General features: G+C 39.5%; 1 protein-coding gene across 1 annotated transcript in view; it reads right to left on the reverse strand.

The window, feature by feature from the left end:
* The window catches only part of MAGI2 (membrane associated guanylate kinase, WW and PDZ domain containing 2), a 1,152,561-nt gene that overhangs the window by 163,143 nt on the left and 962,853 nt on the right, over window positions 1-26,565 (reverse strand). The window contains exon 11 of the mRNA XM_036327675.1: window positions 4,276-4,307. Within this exon, the coding sequence (XP_036183568.1) occupies window positions 4,276-4,307 (32 nt within the window). The remainder of the gene's footprint in view (window positions 1-4,275; window positions 4,308-26,565) is intronic.

Here is a 26,565-nt window from a genome sequence, read left to right on the forward strand (position 1 = left end):
GCCCAAGGTGATGGTACTAGGACATGGGGGCTTTGGGAAGTGATTCGTTCATGATGGTGGAGCCCTCACGAATGGGATTATTGTCCTTACAAAGGAAACCCCAGAGCACTCCCTAGTCCCTTCTGCCAGAGAAGGTGACAGAAGAAAGAGGGCCATCTAGGAAGTGAGCTCTCACCAGACACTGAATCTGCAGGTGCCTTGATCTTGGACTTCCCAGTCTCCAGATCTGAGAAAGAAATTTCTGTTGTATGTAAGCCACCCAGTCTATGGTATTTTGTTGTAACAGTCTGAAGGGACTAAGACAAGTGGCTTCATTTTCATTTGTTTTCTATATGTGCCACCGACAAAGATTTCATTTGAATAAAGTTTCTACAGCTAACAAAGATGTAAAACCCTTAGTTGAGTTTAATTTCCTAATTTTAAAAATAATCTCTAGGACTGCAGAGAGGTCCAGTAGCTGTCAGTGACAGACCCTGGGTCAGAACCATATATGACTGAATGCTTTTTTACATAATAATACATTGAAAAGAATAATTGGTAAATTTGCTTAGAGTTTTAGATAATTATCTACCTTTTGCCCCCATTTAGTAAAAATCTTTAAATCCAAAAGTCAGAATTCATTTGATAGTAAAATTCATTGAGGATGCTATTCTGGGTTCCCTTGGTCATCCATTCTGGTTGTCTTTGCCATGATGGGAAGACCCACATTTGTGGTTAAAGGCATATTCTTTTTTAGTTTTCACTTTGACCTTAGGCACCACTTGATGCATTCTGGCTGTGACTTCCCCCCTCCAGTCCCCAAATATAAAATATTAAACTCTAAAATGTAAATAGATTAGAAACGTGGTCTGAGAAGCTGTAGCATCACACTTGTCATCATAGAGAACTCTTTAGCTCTTTCTCCCATCTTTCAGTCAGGGCTAGCCGAGGCGCACAGAGGTTTTGCTGGTATATGTATTGTTCATGTACAGTCAATGCAGCAAACATGCTTCAGGTGAAATATTAGCATTTGTAAAATAATTCTTAAAACTACAGAACAAATAATGCCTTGGGCACTGTTTGGGAAAGCTTCTGTGGCAGATTGACAAATTTTACAATTTCGTTAGCAGAGAGATGGGGGAATTAGTCAAGAGTCCAGTTGTAAAGCATTCACAACATCTTGCTGTGACATTCATCAACCCTCAAGTCACTCAGCCAGGGTTCTTAAAAGACTGAAGAGCAGAAAATCACCATGCCTATGAAATTATAGAAACAGCAGACTTACAGTCCTACAGCCCAACCCCCAAATTGAGTTATTAGTTGCCTGCCACACAGAAGGTCACCCCTGCTCACTGGGGCTGTGGTGCTGAGCTGACTATCTTTTGAAGGGTGCTCTCCGTTGACTTCTCCCTACTTTCTTAGACAACCTGGTCTCTGGACTTTTGCTTTCCAGCTGGGACTCTCTGTGCTCACTGTTCCTCTCAACCTTCATGAACCTAGATTCTCATCCTGTCCTCTTGCCCAGGTCATGGCCTCACTTGCTCTTCCTGGCAGTAGCCTGTCTGGAGCTGTGTTAGTGGCCAGGCTTCCTCTCAATAAGGCTTCTGCTTGGGCCTTGTCCAATCCCAGTGGGGTCCATACTTAAGCTATTTATAGACATCTCACTAGGGTAAGGAAAAATGGAAAGAGCTGTTTTCTGTATCTGGGAGAAGACTTTTATCTCTGCTGCCCTTGGTGAATGAATGAATGCCTGGCTGTATGAGACAGTGGTCACATAAATATCAGTGGACAGAGTAGACATACAGTCGATAACAGGGCATCAAACAGTAGAATGAAAAAAACCAATCATGGTGGGGTACTTTTTAAAACCCTACCTTCTGATTCTAGGGTGCACACTGGAGGAGAGGGCTTGTGAGAAAGTGCAGGTCCTCCTCCAAAACTCATGAAATACTCTGTTTGCTTCTTGTAGAAGCTGGGGTAGTCTAAACATACCTACTCACTATTTTAGGGCAGGGCTTGGAGATGAAGGCATTTGGCTTGATTTTGTATCTGAAGTACGAACTTGGATCCCTTCAAGGTAAAGAGAACAAGAAGTCACTACAATTAGTGTATTACTTGTTAGATGGGAAGTGGCTATCTTGATGTGGATTGGTTTAAGATGTGGATCAGTAGGACAGAGAGTTGAGTGACACAGGACCAGGAGGAGGAGAGAGTGTATAAATCTATATACTATGTGCATATATTTATATCTTTGTTTAAATGAATACTTATCAAACTATGTTCTTTCATAAAGTGATTAAATCGTTGAGTTTATGCATAAAAGGTCTGATGTATAGGATGACTGTAGTTTACACTTAGAACTCATCATGTAGAGGCTCTGCTTTAAGCACCTTACATGGATTAACTAGTATACTTCACAACTATCACAAGTGGGGTATTATTATTGTCCCCCATTGTACAGATCTAGAGCTTGAGATACTGTGAGCTTAAGCAGCACGTTGTAGGTCACAGAGCTAGAAGCAAAATTTGCACCTAGGCAGGATGCCTTGAAAGCCAATACCCTAAATCACCTACTATACTGACCCTTATTATAGTCCTCAGTCTAAAGAACTTCTGACAGTTACATAGGGGACATTAAATGGATGGCTAATCTAGCTTCACTCAGCCTAGAACCTAAAAATCCAAGCTTTAACTTTTGTATGGTGTATGGGTTCAGGATTAATTATAAATTGGGTTCTATAAAACCTTTTTTGGAATTATTGACTATGGATGTAATTACTTAATGACAGAAAATGCTGTAATTATGCCAAATGGCATAATTTGTATAAAAGGGGTACATATAAGAAAATCACTAAATTGCATAATTGTAGCACCATGATGAGGTTGCAAGGTTTCTTGTTACATTAGATAAAGGTGTGTATAACCAAGGAGTACAGATTTAAACTTGGTGATGAAAGGAAGGAATTACTTAGATTTCAGCCAAGATAAAACAAATTTCATTTTAAACATTTTAAAATACATCTTTCAAAATCATATCATCACTAAATGGTTTACTAAGCCCCAATAGGTCTGGTTTTTTCAATTGATATTCTCTGTGGCCAGAGGAGCCAAATCCAAAACAAGGACACGCTTGGTGAGGATGCTCTGTGGCCCTGACACTGTCAGTTCCTCCTTCCAGCTCGGGGCTGCCTCGTCTCTCTTTGAGAGAAGCCTAGAGCTCAGGCATATTAGGGGCTCAACAACACTTTATTTTCACATCTTCAAACCATTTTCAAGACATGTTATTTAATTAAGCCAGTTATTACACTTGAAAAGTATGCAAAATTATATTATCTCCATTTCTAAAATGACAAAATCAAGCAGTTAAATATTCCCTCAGTAAAAGAAATAAAAGAAGCATAAAATTAACTCAAGAATTCCCTACTCACTGGCCACCCTAGGGGCACTTTCTTCAGAGTTGATTACTGTCAGAGGTAAGAGAAGAAGTAGGTAGAGGAAGTGATTCCCTGAGTGTCTTTGGACACGAATCACGTCTAGTCCTGGGTTTTACACAGTCCAGTCAGGGTATTCTAACACGTAAAACGGGACCCCGGAAAACCAGTCCAAGCTTTTGGGACTTGGACAATTACTAGTTTCAATCTGATAGCAAATAAAGATCATTTCTGATTGCAAAGTCAACTTGTTAACCAAGCCTTACACAAAGATTACCGAGTCCATCAGCCTTCTACACTGGCATGGTAGATCACCAGTGTCTGAAGAAGATTCAGAAGTACGCTTTTGAGTGATTGTCAGGTTTGGGCACACACACACACACACACACACACACACACACACACACACACACACACTTAGCTCTGTGTACATTAAAATGTAAATATAAATATAGAAATATATACAGAGCTAAATTTCTTCTGGAACCAATTTAATTTGCAGGTCAAGATCTTTGGGCCTGTACTTTGCATTGTTTCTAAAAATTTCATGTTATCAAGATGATAGTATTTCTGACGGGGGTGAAAGGGTTTCTAAAGTACTTTCAGTACACTGTAATGAGTAGTGTTTATGCTCATTTTGTAAGTATACTTATTAAAAAACAGGCAGCAATGCCTTTATAGGAAAATAAGATGAACTATTTGTATTTGTGGGGCAAATACAAGACATAGGGACACAGATTTGTTTTGACATCACAGAATCTCTGAAGCTGAAGAGATTTTGAGGTCACCCAATCACCAACTCTTGCTTAATGGGATTATAATAATAACTAGAAATAAAGGAAGAAGCATAATAATTCCAACTTACAGGCTTTGGAGATTTCCATGGAGAAAAGAAACCTGTAATAAAGAAAACAATATTTGAACTTTGAAAATATACCCTACTACCACTTATGGGTGGCATGATATTAAAATAACCGTGAGTCACTTTAAATTAGTTAACAGCAAACAATAATAACCACAAAAAATTCTAACTTTTATAGGACTGACTGTTCTCCCACTGAGATCTTCTCTAGAGCAGATATCTATTTTATTATCCTAACACCTTAGTGTGAGCACAATGTTCTGCATGAAGAAGCAGCTCAAAGTGTTTGTTAATTGACTCAGCCATGTAACATCAAAGCCATCTTTTTTTCAACTTATTGAGTCCTTTCTATTACCACAATTTGTATGGCAATTGGACTGACTCTGTGATCCAAATGACCATTAAGGTAATTAAAAGTAAAGGACAGATTAATTCCCTTTTCTTTTTTCCTTCATTATTATTTTATCATATGGTATTAGTTTAAAAAAATGGTAGTAAAAACATAATGGAAGTAGTGGTGGAGAAGGCGGCTATATATTGGCCCTAGCAAGCCAAAACGTAATCTATGTACAAAAGTACTTTCTTTTCATATCATATCTTCCTTCTTTCAAAAAAGTTCACTCACTGTAATGTTAGGTGGCAAATGATAAAATGCACAATAATAAATGACATACTAAAACTATGTCACGTACATATAGTATGTTATCATAAAACTTGGAATTGTACAAAATGGGAATATTTGAAAACTATAACCCATTTACAGGAAATGCCTACAGAAATCTGAACATGTAATTATCTAGATGCAGAAGCAATCCAATGCAGGCAATACATAAATACTGCTAATTGCATCTCAATGCACTATTGTGAAGAACTTATGCTTCATTTTATGAAAAGAGTGAAAGTTAATAATCCACCATGTCTCTTAGCTTTCCTTGGATTTATTTATTTATTTATTTTCAATCCTTACCTGACAATATGCTTTTATTAATTTTAGAGAGAGAGGAAGGGAGAGAGAAAAACATTGATGTGAGAGAGAAACATCAATTGATTGCCTCTCCTACGCACCCGACTGGGGATCAAACCCATAACTAGGTATATGCCCTGACTGGCAATTGAAGCAGCATCCTTTAAGTGTATGGGATGATGCTCCAACCAACTGAGCCACCTGGCCAAGGCCAGAGTTAAATTTAAAATTAAAGTGTAATAGCCATCTTACTAATGAGATTGGTAGAATTAGTTCACTTTCTCACATACTCTGTATGTTCTTACCTCTCTTTCCAACTAATGAAAAAAAAATTCTGTTCAAAGTCTGGTTTGATTAATTTAATTACAAGGATTTAATCACATCCTTTTTGGTAATATCTTAGAGTAAAAATTATAGATAAATAAATACATTAATCACCTTTGATTCATTCTATAAAATGACAATTAAAGCCATTTGACTACTAACTATAAAGTGAAAAGTTTTGTAATTTATTGGACAATTACACATTATTTTCTGCAAAGGATAACATTTATTTGCTGTTTTATGGAATTGCCAGTAACGGTTCTTTTGAAAAATGACACTATTTATACATCCTCACAATGCTAAAACATTCAATTGTTTCTTCTACTTTCTTTTTGTTATCACCTCCCTGGAGGGCCCGACAGGTTTTGAGTGTTACTATTTTACATTTGTTCTGGGCTGGGAGTTTCTTAGACTTTGATATAGATGTATTGAAAATGGTTCCTCTATTATGGAGCTCTCATCTCCAGTTAGGGCATTATCTTAAAAGATGATTATTTCTTCCACAGAATATGTGTAATCATCTGCGCCCTCCTTAGCAGTCAGGGTTCAGCAGAACTAAAATGGGCTAAAGGGACACTGGTTAAGATCAGACGAGGAGAGAGGGAGGTTTAATTTGACCAGCTGTCATCATAGGCACTTTGGTTTCCAGTTCTTTTAAGGCTGTTTCATTCCGTCTAACCTCATGCCATTGGCATCACCCAGGACTCCTTCACCGTGCCCATTATGGCAGTTTTTGGAGTCCTTCTAATGCTGAGTTTTGCCAAAGAGGCTTTTTTTCTGAGTCATTGTCAAAAAAAAAAAAAAAAAAAGCTGCTTGCTGTGGAGCAAGTAATTTTAAGTAGTAAGAAATTGTATCAGAATAGATTTCTTTAAATATAAATAACTTATGTGATCCTTCGTGTTTCTCTGGAGAAGTATCAGTCATGCTATAAACATTTAAATTATGATGAATAGAAAACATCTATTTCGGATATACTCAATTTGGCCTTATTAAGCCAGAAGGTCAAGTTTTCTACATGATTAAACTTCAATTTTCTGCTCAACTTCATTGGAAGAGCTACGGAAATACTGTAATAGTGTGGGTCAAACTATTATATATTATAAATGTGCAATAATTTTTGTAGGGATGGCTCCTCTAGGAGTATATTCCAATCAACATTAAAATCTCCTAAACAAAATAAAAAATTTTAAATCCTTATTTCTGCAGTTTTTCTTTTTCTGAAATCACTCTGGTTGCAGATAGGTCACAAAAGCAAGATCGGCTTGGTTTGTTGGGACAATTATTTTTGGGCTCCTCACCACCCATCTTCATAGGAAACAGGAAGAGGGATCTAGTTATCTTCTTCTTAAGCCTTTCAGAGCTAACAGTCTCTTTATAAAACTAAGTTCAGAGAAAAAGAGTTTTTTTAAAAATAAAATAATAGCTCCTTTATGTTTTAGTTTATTTCTGGCCTTTGTTTTCCCTACTTCTAAACTTCTTTATAGTGGCCCATGTTTTCCATACTGATCATCGATTGGTGTGGATACAAATATAAAGACATTAATCCTGATTCTTAAGACAACAAAAGTTGTCTTGAGGTATAGTTATAAGCTAATTGAAACATGAGCAGAACATTAAAGGAAAAAATAAAATGGAAATATTTGGATGCAGCTAATAAGAACATTTAGATGCATTTAATAAAAAAGGATAAAATTGGCCCTGGCCAGTTTGGTGTATGATAGTCTCATAGACCAAAAGTGGGTTTAATTCCAGAGTAGGGCAGAGACTAGGTTACAGGTCCCATCCCTGGTCTGGGAGTGTACGGGAGGCAACTGTTCTATGTTTCTTTCTCATCTCTCTCTCTCTCTCTCTCTCTCTCTCTCTCTCTCTCTCTCTCTCTCTCTTTCTCTCTCTCATCAATAAAGACATACCCTCAAGTGAGCATTTAAAATAAAAAAGCACAAACTTGAATTAGATTTCTAAAAATCTGTCTTCTTTAGAACCCAAAATAAAACTAAAATATATTTTTAAATTCTGCACCTAAAAGCACAGTGAGATGGGTAGGGAAACAGCAGCACAATGCAAATAGACAAAAAATGGAGAAAACAACAATGAGTTCATGTTGAAATTTCAGTTCTACATGTCATCTAAATACAATTTTTAATAAACTATAAGAACATGGTTGCAAGATATATTATAAAGTACCCAGTTAAATTTGATTTTCAGATACTGAATAATTTTTTAGTATAAGTATGTCTTATATACTATACTAGAGGCCTGATGCACAAAATTCGTGCAAGAGTAGGCCTTCCTTCCCCTGGCTGCTGGCACCGGCTTCCCTCTGGCACCGGGACCTGGGATTCCCTTGCAGCTCTGGCTTCGTCTGGAAGACACCCGGAAGGATGTCTGGTCTAATTAGCATATTATGCTTTTATTATTATAGATGAGACATATTGCAATAGGAGGTACATAAACATTTAAAAAATATATATTTTATTGATTTTTTACAGAGAGGAAGGGAGAGGGATAGGGAGTCAGAAACATCGATGAGAGAGAAACATCGATCAGCTGCCTCCTGCATACCCCCCACTGGGGATGTGCCTGCAACCAAGGTACATGCCCTTGACCAGAATTGAACCTGGGACCCTTTAGTCCGCAGGACGACGCTCTATCCACTGAGCCAAACTGGTTAGGGCAACATTTTTTATCTGAAATGAATTTAACTGGAAATTCTGTATTCTAATTTGCTAAATATGACTACCTATTCAGGTAACATTTTATATGTCCCGGGCAATGATTTAAAAATAAAAACACTGGCCCTGGCTGTTTTGGCTGAGTGGATAGAGTGTCAGCCTGCGGACGGAAGGGTCCCGGGTTTGATTTTGGTCAAGGGCACATGCCTGGGCTGTGGGCTCAATCCCCGGTATGGGGCATGCAGGAGGCAGCTGATCGATGATTCTCTCATCATTGATGTTTCTATCTCTCTCTCCCATTCCCTTCCTCTCTGAAATCAATAAAAATATATATAAAAAATAAATAAAAACACCATGTCCCAGGCAACCATTTGAAAATAAAAACACAATAGTAATATCTCTCGCAGATAATATTCATTCAATTCAGTAAAATAAAAAAACAAAACACAAAACAAAACCCAGAAAATATTTAATATTCCCTTTTCTTACACCCTTCCATTGTTTGATTGCCCGGAATCCTGCTTCAGAGAAACCTGAGAACATTCCCCCTGCTAACCACACCGTTGGGTTGTGCTGGTTGCCTGTTCATCAGTAGCTTTAACTAAGATCTCACTTCACAAAGGCCCATTTTCAAATTGCTGATGACTGTTCAGTAATGTTGCTTTATCCCAACAGGAATGTTCCACAGAGTAGCTCTTTTCAGAATCTACTTCTTCTGACACATCATATCCAAAATGAAAAAATATCAATGTATTTACAGTAGCTTTGAAGGGAGAGCCTCTTTCTAGCATGCCTTTGTGAGTTATTTTCCAAGAATTTTTATTACTATTATTTACTTACACCAGGCAACAAAATAATGAACTTCCTTAAAATCAGTCCGATTCCAATAAGGGATCAAAATGCAATGAAGAGCAATTTAATTTGAGTCCCATGATGATCAACTTGGAATAACACCAAGGCGGTTTTTCAAGATTTCTAAGAGTTTCCCCAAACAGAACTAAATCTTTCAACATGCCTCTATACTCCACTTTGATGCCGTTGTAATAACCTGGCTATTATTTAACAGGGAAGGAGTGAAAGGGGAAACCAGACAATACAGGCAGGCCATTTATACAGCTTGGTCAAAAAGCTGCATTTAGCCCTCTCCAAGTCTGTTCCCGCTGATCCATGGGGGAAGGGACTGGACCAAGGCAATTTAGACGCATGCCCAGTAGAGGTCTGAATGACATGGGAAGGTACCTACCTGTCTGCCATAGATAGACCTGGGAAAAAATTAGTGGCCAGGATGGGCATTGTCACTGCAAGCATTTGAAACCTGAATATTTAAACTTCCAAACACGGTGAGTTCACTCTCTCTCTCTCTCTTCTGTCTCCGGTGAGGCTCTCCTGTGATAGGGGAGATGCACTCTCCACTGCCCACGTGGGTCATGGCCATGTTGGCTCCACTCATGGCCTAATGGGCTTTAATCTGGCCTGAGTGCTGAACTACACCAACTGCAACATGAAACTGAAGCTCTGGACACTGGCCTTTCTGGCTCCTCTGGAACCCCAGCTGTACCTTTTCCAGGACTGGCTGAAGGGGCAGGGACTTTGGAATCGGAGAAATGTAACTCCATGCCAATAAAATCTTCCATTCCTCTTGGGATAAAGCAACATTACTGAACAGTCATCAGCAATTTGAAAATGGGCCTTTGTGAAGTGAGATCTCAGTTAAAGCTACTGATGAACAGGCAACCAGCACAATAAGGTCCTCCATGGGGACCTCTTAAAAGGCTTATTTCGGTGGCGCCCCCAAATCCTCCACCTTGCTCCCATGAGCGACAAGGGTTTCATTCTATGGTAACATCTTGATATATTGAACTCCCACTTGCAGAATGTGAAATGGTCTCTTCTTCACCTGAAGTATTTGCCACAACCGATGACTCTGGTTTTGAAGATTATCATTACAGTTTCAAGTATTTTAGAAGGCATTCTACAACTACTACTAAAAATGATAGAGATGCAGGGGAAACGCTTTCTACTTCTCTTTTTTCTTGAAGTAACAGAAAAGGAATAGGAATCATTATGAAATAAAGACATTTCACTGACGATGTCCACAACCTGGGTTATTGAAAGCTGTGTTCTGTTTTGCTTAAAAAAGAAGAAAGACAAAACAATGTGAATGTACTTAACACTGTACACTTAAATATGGCTAATATGTGCATTTTATGTTCTGTATATTTTACTACGATTAACATATAAAGCAATAAAAAAGAAAAGGACAAAGAAGAAAGGGGGAACAGGAGTATGTGCATATCATTTGAGTGTGAGAGAAACTGGAGAAAGTGAGAGAGAATTTTTTCACCGTCCCCATGGGATCTTGTGGGAGGATAGGACACTCTCTCCGGCACATCCGCACTGATGTCCACCTCTGAACTTATTCTTCCTTATAAAAGACTGTAAGCAAAAAAGGAAACTCCTGTTCCTACTACATTTCTAAAAGTATTTCAGGAATTGTCAGAAACTCTTCCAATAGAGGAAATTATTTTTAAAATTTAATTTTAAAGTTTTCCAAAGGGGAAAAAAGCCCCAGCATTTTAGAATCTCCAGTTAGGGCTAATTTGAAGGAGAAAAATATCACTAACACGGTTAATCTTTATGTTAAAGATCCTCCCATTTTCCCACAGCCTGGCAAATTTTCCATAAAAAAATTCAGCCTTTGGTAAATGTAAGCCAGCAGGGTAATGAATTAATTTCCATTAAAACTAATTCAATGTTATTAACTTTTTTCTGGTTTTTGACTGATTCATGTATTTCTGATTAAAATTCATTAAATGGGCTAAACCCTGCAGTTCCTTTAGACAATTTGTTTAAGCAATTTGAAATCAGTAAAAGGGCAATTCTTCTTAATGAAACTGACCTGGGCCAAGAACCAACCTTCTATGAAACCAGCGTGGCAGATTCACTGCTGGTGGTCCCCAAACCTCCCATCACCATGCTTCCACCAGGCACAATAGTCAATTTGCAAAGAAAATGTCAAATTGGCTGCCATTTTTGGCCTGGAGAATCTGTTTTTATGTGGCTTTCTCTGCAATGCTTTCACAATGGTTCTTTCTGCATCTTTAAAATATTAGTGTTTTTCTTACAGACACTACCAAGTGTTTTCAAATGGCCATTTTCCCCTGGCTTTGTTCCTGGTGGACAGAATAATCGACAATTCCAAGTAATCCAGATGAGCATGTAGAAAGGATAAGCCTACACATGTTCTCCTCTGATAACTGAAGCAGGCCTGGTGGAGGGCTTGAACAGGAGCAAAGGAATGGACTGGAAGAACTGTGTCAGGGAGGCTAAAACTCCGATTGAGGTTTGCAGAAAATATTAACAACTACAAAGGCCCCTTTTTTATGGCCCAAAGAGAGAAATGCTCTGTATGTTTAGGACACTCTGTGAACAGTTGGCAAAGAAAATGTAGAAGGGTATCAGTGCTTGCAAATAAAAATTCCAATTCTGAGAGTAATATTTTTTTTATAATGATGAGTGTATAATGATGAATGATGAAGTATTTTTTTTTTATTTTGGGAAAGAAATCTAGAAACATATTTAAAAAAATGGTTTAGGGAGAGAGAGGGAGAGAGAGAGAGATAGAAACATCAATGATGAGAGGGAATCATTGATCGGCTGCCTCCCACATGTCCCCTACTGGGGATCAAGTTTGCAACTGGAGCTTGCGTCCTGACCGGGAATCGAACCAGTGACCTCCTGAGCCACACTGGCCAGGCATAGAAACATCTTTACATAGTTTAAGACAGGTTAGATGTTTGTTTTGGTACTGTACATCAATATTAAATGAATATTTATTGGGTTGTGAGTGTCTCCCAAGCACCGTGAATTACGGCAAAAGTGAAACCTTTGACCTTTCCTCCCAAATCTTTTCTTCTTTGGTCCCTATTTCGATAGATTTCATTTGCCCCTCCAAGTTTTTAAGACAGGAACATGAAAGCCATTCTTAAAATCCCCCCTCTCTAACTTCCTTATCACCAAATTCTTTGTATTCTATCTCCAAAACCTATTTCAAATCCACTTCTCTCCATCTCCACAGCCATCATTGTAATCCTCCCTCCCCCATTTCTTGCGTGAGCAGAGCAGCAGCAAATTTTCTGATGTCAGAGAATCTGATCATGCTTAAAATCCTTTATAGATTCCCACTCCATTTAGTATAGAACACAAAACCTGTATGTCCCTACATAAATTTCCCTCCCAAATATTCTTCCCTCCCAATTACTTATTCCCAAGACACCTCATGGATTACTCTTCTTTGCTCACTCAAGTTCCCTAAGTCAGGCTTTCTAACCACAGGGCCTTTGCACAAGTTCATTTTACTTGCCCTCCCTTTGTCACTCTTCACACAGCTATCTCTAACTCCTTCTGTACGTGTCAGCTGAAAACTACTCAGGAAAGATGTCCTTGATCTTTCACTAAATCAAAGTTCTCTATTATAATTTTTCATTGCATTCTGTATTTTTCTTTATATGGCACCCATCATTATTTGTAATTATATTTATGAAATCATATACATAATTACATTTGTGAAATCATTACTTTAATGGCCATCTCCCCAACTAGGGTATAAATCCCATTTGGGGAGGGATCATTTCTACTTGTTCACAATGTACTCCCAGTACTTAGCACAATGCTGACACAGTGGATACTTTAATAGACACATTTGAATGAACTAATAATAGTAGTGAAGGTCGAGGAGAGTAGAAGAGACCAACTCACAAGAGACTTAGGAAAGCTGATGAGGCATGGTGATTGCTGGGGGTGGAAGAGTAGTATCATGGCGAAGGTAAAATCTATGAAGGCTTCTGTCTTAGAACGTGGATAGATGGGGGTGTCATCAGCTGACGTGAGAAATATAGGAAAGAGAATTCCTAGAGTGAAATCTAGCAAGTTAGGTTATGGGAGAAATGACTCTGCGGTGCTTTTGGGGAGCCTGGGTTCAAATGTAGTTTGAAATACATTCTGAAGTTTGAACCACGGTGAGTTGGGTTTCAGTCACGTAGTAGTTGGCTCTATTATCTGGTAGTCAGTAGAGGTATCAGGTTAGAGGTCTAAAAAGTCAGGTTAAACTTAAAATAATGAAACAAAGTTGTGCAGCATGAAAAGAGAGCTCCTTAGGACGTGCAGAAGAATGAAGTGTCTGAGAAGTAACAGAGAGCCAAGTAAAGAGAAAGGTTCAAGAAGCAGTAAAGGAATCTATTCATAAAACAAGGCTTTCAGTGGTTCGTCCAACAGCAGGGCCACCAGCGGCCTCAGTGGAAGTAGTTTAATGGCCACAACAGATGCAGAACTCAGAGTTCAGTGGCTTTGAGTGAATGGGAGGTGAAAAAGTGGAACTGAGAAATGGCTATCAGGTTGAAGAGACAATGTCGTAGTGGCTATGGGGGGTATGGTATAAACCCCATGAAGGGAAGCTTTCTTTGGTATAAGCATGCTTACATTCAGGTGAGAAGGTTCCTGAACAAAGACAGTGTCTAAAGATTCAGGAGGAAAGGGGATACTTGCTGAAATTATTTCACGAGACAAGAGAAGATGGCATTTAAGACATAAGGGAAGAAGTTAATCTTTCTTTTTTTGTTTCTCGCGCCCATGACCGGAATTGAACCTGGGACCCTTGGGTAGAAGTTCATCTTAATGGAAAGAGAAGAGCATCCAAGTCCTTATCAAGAGGCTGGGGCACACCCATGTGGGGGACTAAAAGGCAGGGTGGGACTTTACCTGGGGGCTTGATAGAAATCCCAAATCCCAGAGCCCAGACCCATTGAATCAGATCTGTCATTTAACCAGATCCCAGGAGGGTCACATGCACAGGTGAGAAGCACTGCTCAAAGCATATTCTATTATTTGTAGATTTCATCTTGACTGCTTCTTTTTTTCAGTTTCTCGCTTTCACTTCTTTAAGCTTTTCATTTCTTCAACCATCAGAATATTTACCATAAGTGAGCCATGCCTCTCCCTCTCTGCCGAAGGGTTATAGTCCAAGCTCTTGGCTCACACATCATTTCCTTTCCCCGCCTCTAGTGACTCGGACAGCACCCCCACCCCCAGTTTGTCCTCGCATTTGAGATGCCCCATGAAGAACCAGCAGCTTCACTGGTGGGATTGTGTCGTGCATGTGACTGCTGTTGAGATGAATAAAGCTTGAGACCTGCTGCTCTGTAACTGCAGAACTCCTCAACTTGACCTCTGTATCGTTAGTTTCTGGCAGTATTAGTTTTGCTTTTTACTGATTCTAATGAACATTTTCATTTTCTGAGGTAACCCCAAACCCCCAGATTTGTTTACTATGGCCTTTTTACTGCATCAAGCTTCACTTTGCCTGTTTTTTGCTTTTCAGGCTGCTCTGCTCACTTCTGTTTTTTTAAATGTTACATCTTCTCACCTCTGAGGATTCCAAGCATGTTTTCTCAGGTTCCGCCCCCCCCCCCCCCCCACAGTATATCTGTTTCACAATCATTCTCTTCCTCCCAATCTTCAAGGCTAATTGTACTTGTTCCTTTCTTACATGCTTACCTATTTTATTATAGGCACTATGCTGGCCTTAAGACTTTTTTCATTCATTTAAAATGGGAAGATTTATCCAAGTCAGGCTCCTGGCCTCCGTGACGGCCCATTGGAGTGATGTGTGAAATAATGCCCAGGTTGCCCTAGCCGGTTTGGCTCAGTGGATAGAGCGTCGGCTTGCAAACTCAAAGGTCCCAGGTTTGATTCCGGTCAAGGGCACATGCCTGGGTTGTGGGCTCAATTCCCAGTGGGAAACTTGCAGGAGGCAGTCAATCCATGATTCTCTCTCATCATGGATGTTTCTATCTCTCTTCCTCTCTGAAATCAATGAAAATATATTTAAAAAAAAATAATACCCAGGTTGGCTTTCACACAGCAGTGAGTTGCATGTATAGCTTACAGCCAGACATCCAATGGCAATGGTGTCGCATAGCTTTGCTGGACAGTAGGGAGATCTTCTCTTAAAACAACTTCCTGATTATGTTTGTTTGTTTTGGGATAACAATTCTTGTTGTAAAAAATTTGAAATGGTTTCTACATACTTTCCCCCAAGGCTTCTTTCTTATAGCTCTGCCTCCACCCATGATGCTCAATGTAATTGCATCACTTGCCCAGGAGACAATTTGTCACCACCATCTCCTCTCCATTTTCTGCTATGCTGTGGTCTGGTTTCTGAGATTTCAGAATTTGTTGAAAGATAGTAGTCATGAACAAAAGTGACTGATTGTTTAGTGAGGAGGAGGTTAAACACACCTCTCATTGCCGTATACAGCAGTCCCTAAGCCTAATTGCTACAATTTGCAAATCCATGACATTTTCCTTTTCATGTCTTCTTGGCACTTTCCTGGGATGTTGCCAGAAAGCATATAGGAGATTCTTTGGCCAGATGTCATTTTAAAGAGAACTTCTTAGTAGCATAATCTGTTAATGTAAAGAATAATTGTATCTCTATTTTTCTATATGCCATATATATTATTTATAAACGAAGGACTAAAATATAGGCAGAGCTGGTACTTGTTTATTTCCTGTTTTGACTAACTTAACCAGCTACGGTTTGAAGTAATAATTCTTCATTGAAGGTTCTGGCTTCCCTGATTAGCATCACATAGGGGAGATAAAGTGCAAATATCAGCATAGGATTGCCCTTCAAATGTATTTTTCAATAATCAAAATCACAAGACAGAGATAAAAAGAAATGTGTTTGCTTTGTGGTGGGAATCTTGGTGTAATTGAGTTTGTAAATTTCTCCCCCCCACCCTTTTCTGATTTCCCAGGTTCTCCTGTGGGCCTTCCTAGAGAGGAAGGAAGGAAGGACAGTTTTAATGGGTCTGCTGTGGAATGAAGAGCAAGCCCACATCTCAGCTGTTGGGTCACCAGGGGGAACATCATTGACTGCAGTTTGGAAATCAATGTTTTACACAACATAAAAGATGCCATTTCAGTTGTGGGTTCTCCCACAAGCAGATCCTGAGATGAGACTTGGGTGACCACAGGGCAGTGATGGCGAACCTATGACACGCAAACCCATTTTTTTGGTTGATTTTTCTTTGTTAAATGGCATTTAAATATATAAAATAAATATCAAAAATATAAGTCTTTGTTTTACTATGGTTGCAAATATCAAAAAATTTCTGTATGTGACACGGCACCAGAGTTAAGTTAGGGTTTTTCAAAATGCTGACACGCCGAGCTCAGAAGGTTCGCCATCACTGCCATAGGGAGCACAAACGAAGAATGAGAGTGAATCTGGGAAGTGAAATACTCTACTGAGCAGATAATCACTGGGAGCACCTGGGACTCAGCCCCCTGTGGATCCTCTGGGAAACCATGGGGAACACACACCAGAGCCTTCCTACCGAGGAATGGCGAGGCCAGGCATGTGTCCTCTGACCCTCCTCTCCCAGGGGACAAGGATTGCTGCTCACTGAGTATTGCTCTCCCAGAGTGTTAACGCTGCCACAGTTCTGGGTTGTCCTTGCTTGAGGCCGAGGAAGCACGGGTAGTGCCAGAGAAAGTTCTCAGGCAGAGACAAGAGACTGTGGTTCTTAAGGGCAGGGCTCAGCTTGCTGGAAACATCCACAGCTGCCTGCGAACTCGGGTGGCTCAGAAGATACCAAGTGGCAGAACAGGCAAACCATATTTGTGGTGGGAGGAAAACCTAAATAAATATGCACTTAAAGTGGTTATTCTGGGGAGCGAAGGATTTACATGGTGTTAAAATGGAGAGTTTTAACTCTCATATCAGTTCTAATCCACTGGCTGACTGGAGTTTGTGCTGAGAGTTCTCAGAAGGCTCAGCAGGAAATCGTGTCTTCATCAGTTAACCTCTCAGACATGGACGTGGGAGGACAGAAGGGAGGCATGCGAGCCATGTATGTGCCACGCTGCCTTGAAGTGGAGACTATGTTTTTTCTTCGTCTTAGTGCTGAGTGAGACATCTTTAATGAAATATAATAAATTCTTCTACAGATGTGACCTTTTGAAATGCACAGCATGTGGAGCATCTTCGGTTGATGGGAGAATTCTCCAATTATTAATGTTATGAATAAGACGGGGGTAATCTGCACGGGCACAGCGGCTAGAATAGGCACTAGCTTTGTCATTCTGCTATGTTTCAAGTAAACATGCTAGTTTTTTCTCTCTCTGATATGTAAAAAATGAAAGTCATACTATTACCTGGAAAATATAAAGAAGTCAAAGACAGACAAGCGTGCAGTACTGTCAGTGCCTGATCACAGCATCCATGTTGAGAGAGTGTAATTCACTGGGGGTGGGGGTGGGGGTGGGCGGTGGGGGGGGGGCAGAGGGGTGTGGAGTGAGGTGTGTGTGTGTGTGAGAATATTTGTTTTATTCTTTAAGCAAATTTCAGTTATGTGACTATGGGTGTGTTCATGAACTAGGAGGAAGAAATCCTTCCACAATGTATATGCTTATTAAGTCACCACAATGTACAATTTTCCTTATTTACACCTCAATACAACAAAAAAGGCCTTGGAGAAAAAATAAAGTCATTAAATCCAGTGGGGACAAAGGTGTAATTCCTCTGTCATATTGTCTCAATGAGGAACATTTTACCGTTCACTCTGGGTCATGAGTTGAACTGCTGAGTCCGAGAATAAGCATAATATTAACTATATCTCAATGACTTGCAATTCAGATTTACTTTGTGTCCTGTGGTTATCGCTACCTAACTATTCCTCAATTCTCATCTCCAATGATGCACCTGAGTCCAAACTACCATCAGGTCCTGCCCGAACCACTGCAATCAATCTACCTACATCTGCTTGCATCTGTTCCTCACACTGCAGTCACAATAATCCTTTCCAAGCAAAAATCTGATCATGCTGCTCTATACTTAAAACCCTGTAATCAGCTTCCCAATGCTTGGGAAAATCCTTTATAGATCCTTACTCTGCCCCACACCCATCTTCCAATCTCACCTTGCCCTGGACTCTTCCTGCTTTGCTTTATTTACCTACTCTAGGTCAGGGACCTTATTTCAGTCGCTCCACCCTGAAGGATCCCTCTCACCATAAGGTCTTTGAACCTGCGTCCCTGCCCTCATCCCCTGGTTAAGTCCTGTTTATTATTTAGATCTTGGTCCCAGGGTCACTTCTTCAGGGAAGGCATCCTGGACTCTCTAAACCAAATCCCATGACCAGAGAGGCTCTGACTGCTCCATAAACCTTTCCTCAACCCTCCTCTTCCCCCTCATTTGAGTGGCTGAAGTCACTATGGTAAAGGGACAACTTTCTTTGATGACTCTTCCCCATGAGTCTAAAAGTTCCCTGATGGCAGGGGTTGATCTATATTTTTGTTCATTATGGATCCTCCAACTCCTAATACAGTACCCAGTATAAAGCAAATGCTCACTAAATATTTGTTGACTAAAAGAAATGTCAAAATGCATTTTTACCAATACTCAGAATTTTAATTTTTCTCTGAGAAAAATTTCACACTTATTTAGCAGTTTATCATTTTAATGGCATTTGGGGTATATTGTCATATGAAATCTCCGAGGACGCAGGAAGGAACGATCACACATGTCTTGCAGAAGAAACGGAGGTTCCAGCAGTGTCCTGCCTATAGGCATGCAAGAGCGAGGCGGCAGAACCAGGAATCAGCCCACATCCTCTCTGATTCCAAGTCTAGAGTTCATTTCCCAGTGTGTCATAGCAGGGTGACAGGTTATTATGCAATTAGCAGACTAGTTAATTGCTACGATCTTGTCTTAAAATCTTTCAGATCAGCATATAGACTTGTGATATCTATTTGGTGTTGCTTGTTGATTTTACATTCAGTGGAACAGAAATGGCCAGCAGCAGTGACCACCTGGCCCACGACACTGGGAGCTGTAGTGGTAGAGGATGAGTTATTAGGTGCATCATCACCTACTATGTATTTACTTGCTCCTTACAGACACCACCAGAAGGGGCATCATTCCAAGATGCATTTCTACTTAGGAAGAAAATTAACTTATATATATATAGGTTAACTTATAGATATATATATTTATATATATACATAAATTAACATATATATATATATTTTATTTCAGAGAGAAAGGGAGAGGAAGCGAGAGATAGAAACATCAATGATGAGAGAGAATCATTGATCAGCTGCTTCCTTCATGCTCCCTACTGGGGATCGAGCCTGCAACCCAAGCATGTGCCCTCAACCGGAATCAAACCTGGGACCCTTCAGTCCGCAGGCTGACGCTCTATCCACTGAGCAAAACCAGCTAGGACAAAAAGTTACCTCTTAATTAGAGACCCTGTGAAGTCCTACACAAGAACTGGATAATCGGAAGGGCAGGACAGACACACATCTGGGACTGAAGGAGCCAGATGTGCTGGGCAGAGAACAAAGCTCTACATAATGCTAAAGTTTTCCCAAATGTCATTGAACTATCTTATTTTATACATAACAGAATGAAGGGAAGTCTCCTGGGCTGTCAGCAATATGCTATGTTTGGGCCCTAATACATGTATAAGTTGCTTGTATTTTGCAGCCAGAGAGGACCACTCCACTCTTCCTTTTACAGATGTAGACAGAGTGTCTCATAGAGCTGATTACTTAACCACTAGGGGAGTATGAGCATCAGAAGTGATGTAAATCTTTCAGCGAAGGGAGTAGTAAATCTGCTCTTAAACTCCCTTCCCACTAGCTGACCTCTAAGTTAAAAACAACAAAACAAAACATGCTTTGTTTGGGTTTGAATCTTCAGAAAATTAGTGAAGGCAGGGACCACATTTCGCACTGGCAGAACTAACTTTATTGTCGACAATTAACTCTTGGTGACCCCACAGTAAATATTTTTCAGCTGAACTGATTTCCATTAAGTTGTCAGCTTAGTTTTGAGTAATTTCCCATTCTCTTTAAGCCACTTACAAAAAAAAGCCTACAAAAAAAAAAAATGCAGGCTTCAGGTTTCTAGCAACCTCACTGACTCTCTAAAGATAAATGGGGTTTGAAAAGCTGGTTTGCTTCCTGAAGCCACATTGGTTCTGTGAGGCTCATTCTCACCGTGGATTCTACGCACAGCTTTCCTGGGGACTGAGGAGGCTGCATCGAGATGTCTTCCTAATAGAATTAACCAGTCAAGAACTGTGATTGATGGTAAGAACCAGTGGATTACAGCCCAAAAGGCGCCTCGCCACAGCTGGCACTCAGCTCCTACTCAATCTGGCACTTCATCACAGTCGACATTTCGTGCCTCCTCTGTCCTCATCCACCTCCCACATGAGGGGGAACTGGAACATTATCTTCCTTCCTTACGGATGAAGGTCAAATTGTAACTCCAGCCGCAGCGCCTGCTGACGGGCTGTTCTGACTAATGATGACTAATGTTTTACGGAGGAGCATGGAGAACCTGCGGAGGCTACCTCCTTAATGAGATCAGGGTTCACTTCTGAGTCCTTATTTTCTCACTTTACCCTTGTTCCCTTGGGGTCTCCTTCACTCTCGCGGCTTTAGTTTCTGTCTGCATGAGAATTTGTAGTGTTGTCTTTCTAATTTTGACCTTTATTATTTATACTCCCCAGCCCGGGGTGGCCCTTACTTCTCGCTCAATCATTTACCCACTCATTCATCTACTTATTCATCATGAAACAAATAGCCATAGAATAACCACTGCAACCCCAGCATTATCTCTCTGGACAGCTTACTTGCTAAAACAAAGGTAGTACTTGATTTTGCTGAATCTGCTATACCTGCTTCCTCTGTCCTCACCCCCTTTCCTCTCCTCTCAATGACACATTCCCCCCACACTGAGCTTATTTATCCCCAGGCTTCTCCTACTGTTTAAGACTTATAAATCTGTTTCTAAATCAGCCCATCCTTCCCCTGAGGTCTAGCCCAAGTGTCCATCAGTATCTACACTGACAGGAGTTCAACAGGGTTCATGTCTAATAATAAACTAGTCTCTTCCCCTAAAACCTGCTCCACCTTCAATAGTCCATTGGATCTATAAATGGCACTAGGAACCCCCAAGTCCTCTAAGCTGAAAATTTGGGACTCAACCTAAAATTTTCCCCTTCACCCCCTCCAAATTCCTTCAGTCCTATAGGTTCTATTGCCTTGATATCTCTGGTACTGATGTCTTCTTTCCATCCTCCCTCCTCCTATTGGATTCACAACCTCAGGACTTACTGCTTACACTACTGTAAATGACCTCTAACTGTTCACCTTTCCTCTATTCTTACCCTCTCTAATCATTCTCATTGATGCTAGAGAACTCTTTTCAAGGCATAAGTCTGAACACATCACTTCTCTTTTCATCTATACTGGTGTCCCGTTTGCTGCACAATGAAGTCCAAATTCCTTCCAATAGAAGCTGCTTAGAGAGATTATAAAAACAATCCCGTTTACCATCGCACCAAAAAAATTAAGCTACCTAGGAATAAACTTAACTAAAGAGGTAAAAGACCTCTACTCAGAAAACTACAGGACGTTGAAAAAAGATATAGAGGAAGACATAAACAGATGGAAGAACATACCGTGTTCATGGATTGGTAGAATCAACATCATTAAAATGTCCATACTACCCAAAGCAATCTATAAATTCAACGCACTTCCCATTAAAATACCAACGGCATACTTCAGAGATCTAGAACGAACTCTCCAAAAATTCATCTGGAATAAAAAAAGACCTCGAATAGCTGCAGCAATCCTGAAAAAGACCAAAGTAGGTGGGATCTCAATACCAGATATCAAGATGTACTACAAAGCCACTGTTCTCAAAACTGCCTGGTACTGGCACAAGAATAGGCATATAGATCAATGGAATAGAATAGAGAGCCCAGAAATCGGCCCGAACCAATATGCTCAATTAATATTTGACAAAGGAGGCAAGAACATACAATGGAGCCAAGACAGTCTCTTCAATAAATGGTGCTGGGAAAATTGGACAGATATATGCAAGAAAATGAAACTAGACCACCAACTTACACCATACACAAAAATAAACTCAAAATGGATAAAGGACTTAAATGTACGACAGGAAACCATAAAAATTCTAGAAGAATCCAAAGGCAACAAAATCTCAGACATATGCCGAAGCAATTTCTTCACTGATACAGCTCCTAGGGCACTTGAAACGAAAGAGAAAATGAACAAATGGGACTACATCAAAATAAAAAGCTTCTGCACAGCAAAAGAAACCATGAACAAAACAACGAGAAAACCCACTGTGTGGGAAAACATATTTGCCAATGTCATATCTGATAAGGGCCTAATCTCCAAAATTTATAGGGAACTCATACAACTTAACAAAAGGAAGATAAACAATCCAATCAAAAAATGGGCAAAGGACCTAAATAGACACCTTTCAAAAGAGGACATTCAGAAAGCCAAGAGACATATGAAAACATGCTCAAAGTCACTAATCATCCGAGAGATGCAAATCAAAACAACAATGAGGTACCATCTCACACCTGTCAGACTGGCTATCATCAACAAATCAACAAACGACAAGTGCTGGAGAGGATGTGGAGAAAAAGGAACACTTGTGCACTGCTGGTGGGAATGCAGACTGGTGCAGCCACTATGGAAGACAGTATGGAGTTTCCTTAAAAAACTGAAAATGGAACTCCCATTTGACCCTGTGATCCCACTTCTAGGAATATATCCCAAGAAACCAGAAACACCAATCAGAAAGGATATATGCACCCCTATGTTCATAGCAGCACAATTCACCATAGCTAAGATCTGGAAACAGCCTAAGTGCCCATCAGTAGATGAATGGATTAGAAAACTGTGGTACATCTACACGATGGAATACTATGCTGCTCTAAAAAGGAAGGAACTCTTACCATTTGCAACGTCATGGATGGAACTGGAGAGCATTATGCTAAGTGAAATAAGCCAGTCAATGAAGGAAAAATACCACATGATCTCACTCATTCATGGATAATAGAGACCATTATAAACTTTTGAACAATAATAGATACAGAGGCAGAGCTGCCTCAAACAGATTGTCAAACTGCAGCAGGAAGGCCGGGGAGGGTTGCGGGGCAGGAGGTAGGGGGGTAAGAGATCAACTAAAGGACTTGTATGCATGCATAGAAGCATAACCAGTGGACATAAGACATTGGGGGATAGGGGAGGCTAGGGGACTGTCTAGGGCGGGGGGATAAAATGGACACATATATAATACCATTTGTAATACTTTAAGCAAAAAAAAAAAAAAAAAAAAAAAAAAAAGAATAAAAGTCATTTTTTTGTTTCTTTGTTCTATTAATAATTAATTAGGCATGGAATCCCCACTGTCATAAATAATTGCAAGGTAAAAATGTAAAACTTTCCCTTTCCCATTTATTGATACCAAAGCACTTTACAAATTTTTTGTTTAAAATTATATATTGAGTTTTCTCTTACTAGTGGAGTATAAAATGCATAAATTATTTTTCTAGTATATTAAAGACTATTATAAATAAATATATGTTATTCTAGCAAAAATAATCAAATGTTTAAAAAAAAAAAAAAAAAGAAAAAAAAAGAAGCTGCTTGATGATGCGGCTGCCTGCGTCTCCAGCCCTGTTGTTTATGAGATCCCACCTCACAACCCTTTCTCTGTCTATGTCCACTCCATTCACAGCTCTCAGAATACCTGGGATGTTAGACAACACAATGCCCCGTCTTGCCAATTTCTACCAGGAATTCCTTTCCCATCTGTCTGCCTGACAACAAATTACTTTTTTGAAGTCTTAGCCCAAGTACCACCTCCTCTGTGAAATGATTGCACAACTCTTTCTCTTTGTAGAACTGACAAGTCTTGTCTCTTTGTCCCTCCTGGCTGTACCCCTATTGTAGTACATAGAATAAATAAGGGCTCCTTTTTTTAAAAAAAATTAAAGATTCTAAAATTATTTGTTTTGTAAAAGCATTTCAAGAATACCCAATTAAGATCTTATCCCAGTCCTACCCAAGACATCTAAGAAGCAGTTAAACACTTTTATAGTGGGGACAAGAACATAAAACAAGAAAGACCACATAAAGCTGTGATTTGACTGAGAAAAAGAAAGAATATTTAGGTCTTCTTTAGGTCTATACAGAGGGTTCGATAAGAGCAGAGTACTGCATCTCCGGTTGTACTGATTAGAATATAAGTCTCTTGAGGGCAGGGGTCATATTCTGTCTTTGCATTCGCAGTACCTACCAAAGTGGCAGATATTTAATGGATACCTTCAAGTATTTAGTGAATGCTTACTAAATAAATAAATAACAGGAATATTTATTATGACAGATAATTCTATAGTTTGATATTTGTCTGTTTTAAAAAATATTTTTTATAATTATTATGGCTAATGTACTGACTTTCTCTTCAATGGAAAATCAGAACAAGAAAAACCAGCTTATATTTCAGCATGAGGCATACAGTAACTTAAGTAACTTGGCTATGAGACTATAAAAGAATAGAGTTGCAGAATTTTAGAACTAGAATGGACTGAAGCAAACCCTTTCATTTTACAGATGTATCATGAGGTCGCAGAACTAATTAATACCAGACTAGGAATAAGATATTTTTGATGCATTTATTGCCCATATTAGTGAAATAACCTTTATTGAGCTTCAATTGTGTGTCAGGCACTGCCTGGGGCATTTATAGATATTTTACTCAAGATCTCAATAGATTATTGCAGCTGCCAAGGTTATAACCCATATTGTGTATTTGTTCCACCCACCTCTCTAGTGCCACCACATATGTGTTGAACATGCACATCTCTTTCTTGGGTCACTGTGACATGTTACCATGTTGCTTCTCTGATCTTGAACATCTTCTGAATTGTGTCACAAGCTTTCCTTGGTTTTTGACCTTGACTATATCAACTCTCCTCAAAATTGTCCTCTGCCCCATCCATGGCTCTATCAGATAAAAATTTCTAAGACAGGCCAACAGTCACTTATTTCTTCTTGCTAGTCTGTTCTTCTGACCTCTTTCATGACTTTCTCATCAGATCGACAGCTGCCTTCTGGACTGATCCTTAGTCCTACTCTGCCCATTATCCAATTTCCTCATTTACTCATGAAACATCATTATAACCCAGACACCTTTTTATCATTCTTCCAAATCCACCAAAGGGTTTATTGTCTCAAAATTACTTAGACTGTGAGGTCTCACAAGTATTTAATGAAAAAACTCCACTAAATTCATTGTTTAGAGTAAAAAGATACTTATTTAGCACGATGTTGTAGGAAGTTGAGTGTGGCCAAAATGTGGAAGATAGAATAGGATTACAAATAATTTAAATGACAGTTGATATAAATTTAATTAAGTAATAAGAAATGCAAAGCATAGCTCTTTCAAAACGCCCTGGATATTCAGGAGAGGAGAGAGGTTCCTGCTGAGTATTCACATGTTGGTATGCACCCCCTGTGTCCTCTTATACAAGTAAGTTTGTCTGAAATGTGCCCAAATCCTGAATGGTTCAATTCAAACACACCATGTGTTTTATGAAATGGCAAATAATCACTGTTGATTTCTTTTTCTCTTAGCAGCTGTTTCAACTCATATATGCAATCTATCAGTAAGTTTCCCAGCTTGCCAGCTCCACTAACTCTATAGAGAGAAAGAACTCAAAATAGGGAAAAGCAGAAAACTAAGAGTCACATTTCCTGTATTCTTACTCTATGCTAGACAACGTGCTAAGCATTTCACATTTTGCCATTTAATCTTCACAGCAACAATGAAGTAATAGAAGATTCAGAGAGACGAAAAATAACACTCGAAGCCCCATAGTTTACTGATTGGCAGAGCTAGTATTTTAAACCTAGTTCTCATCCAATACTCTTTTTTTTTAATATATTTTATTGATTTTTTACAGAGAGGAAGGGAGAGAGATAGAGAGTTAGAAACATCGATGAGAGAGAAACATCGATCAGCTGCCTCCTGCACATCTCCTACTGGGGATGTGCCCGCAACCCAGGTACATGCCCTTGACCGGAATCGAACCTGGGACCTCTCAGTACGCAGGCCGACGCTCTATCCACTGAGCCAAACCGGTTTCGGCCTCAATCCAATACTCTTAATCAGTTTGTTTATTGTCTACAAACACAATATGGTCAAAAAGGGCCAATATGATACCACATCTCTTTTTGACTGTTGAAAAAAAAACAACTAATAGTAGTTTTATGCAGAGTCCAACTTTTGCAATTTCATACTTCCTAATACATGAGGCTTCTTTCGTTGTAAGACACTTATGAGCCAACATATGAAGAGGAAGAAAAGAGAATCTCCTTGGATGAGGTAGATTGATACCCAAAGCATGGATGTTCCTTAAACCATAGGC

Source organism: Myotis myotis, unplaced genomic scaffold, assembly GCF_014108235.1.
Source record: "Myotis myotis isolate mMyoMyo1 unplaced genomic scaffold, mMyoMyo1.p scaffold_m19_p_11, whole genome shotgun sequence".
In the NCBI taxonomy this organism is placed as follows: Eukaryota; Metazoa; Chordata; class Mammalia; order Chiroptera; family Vespertilionidae; genus Myotis; species Myotis myotis.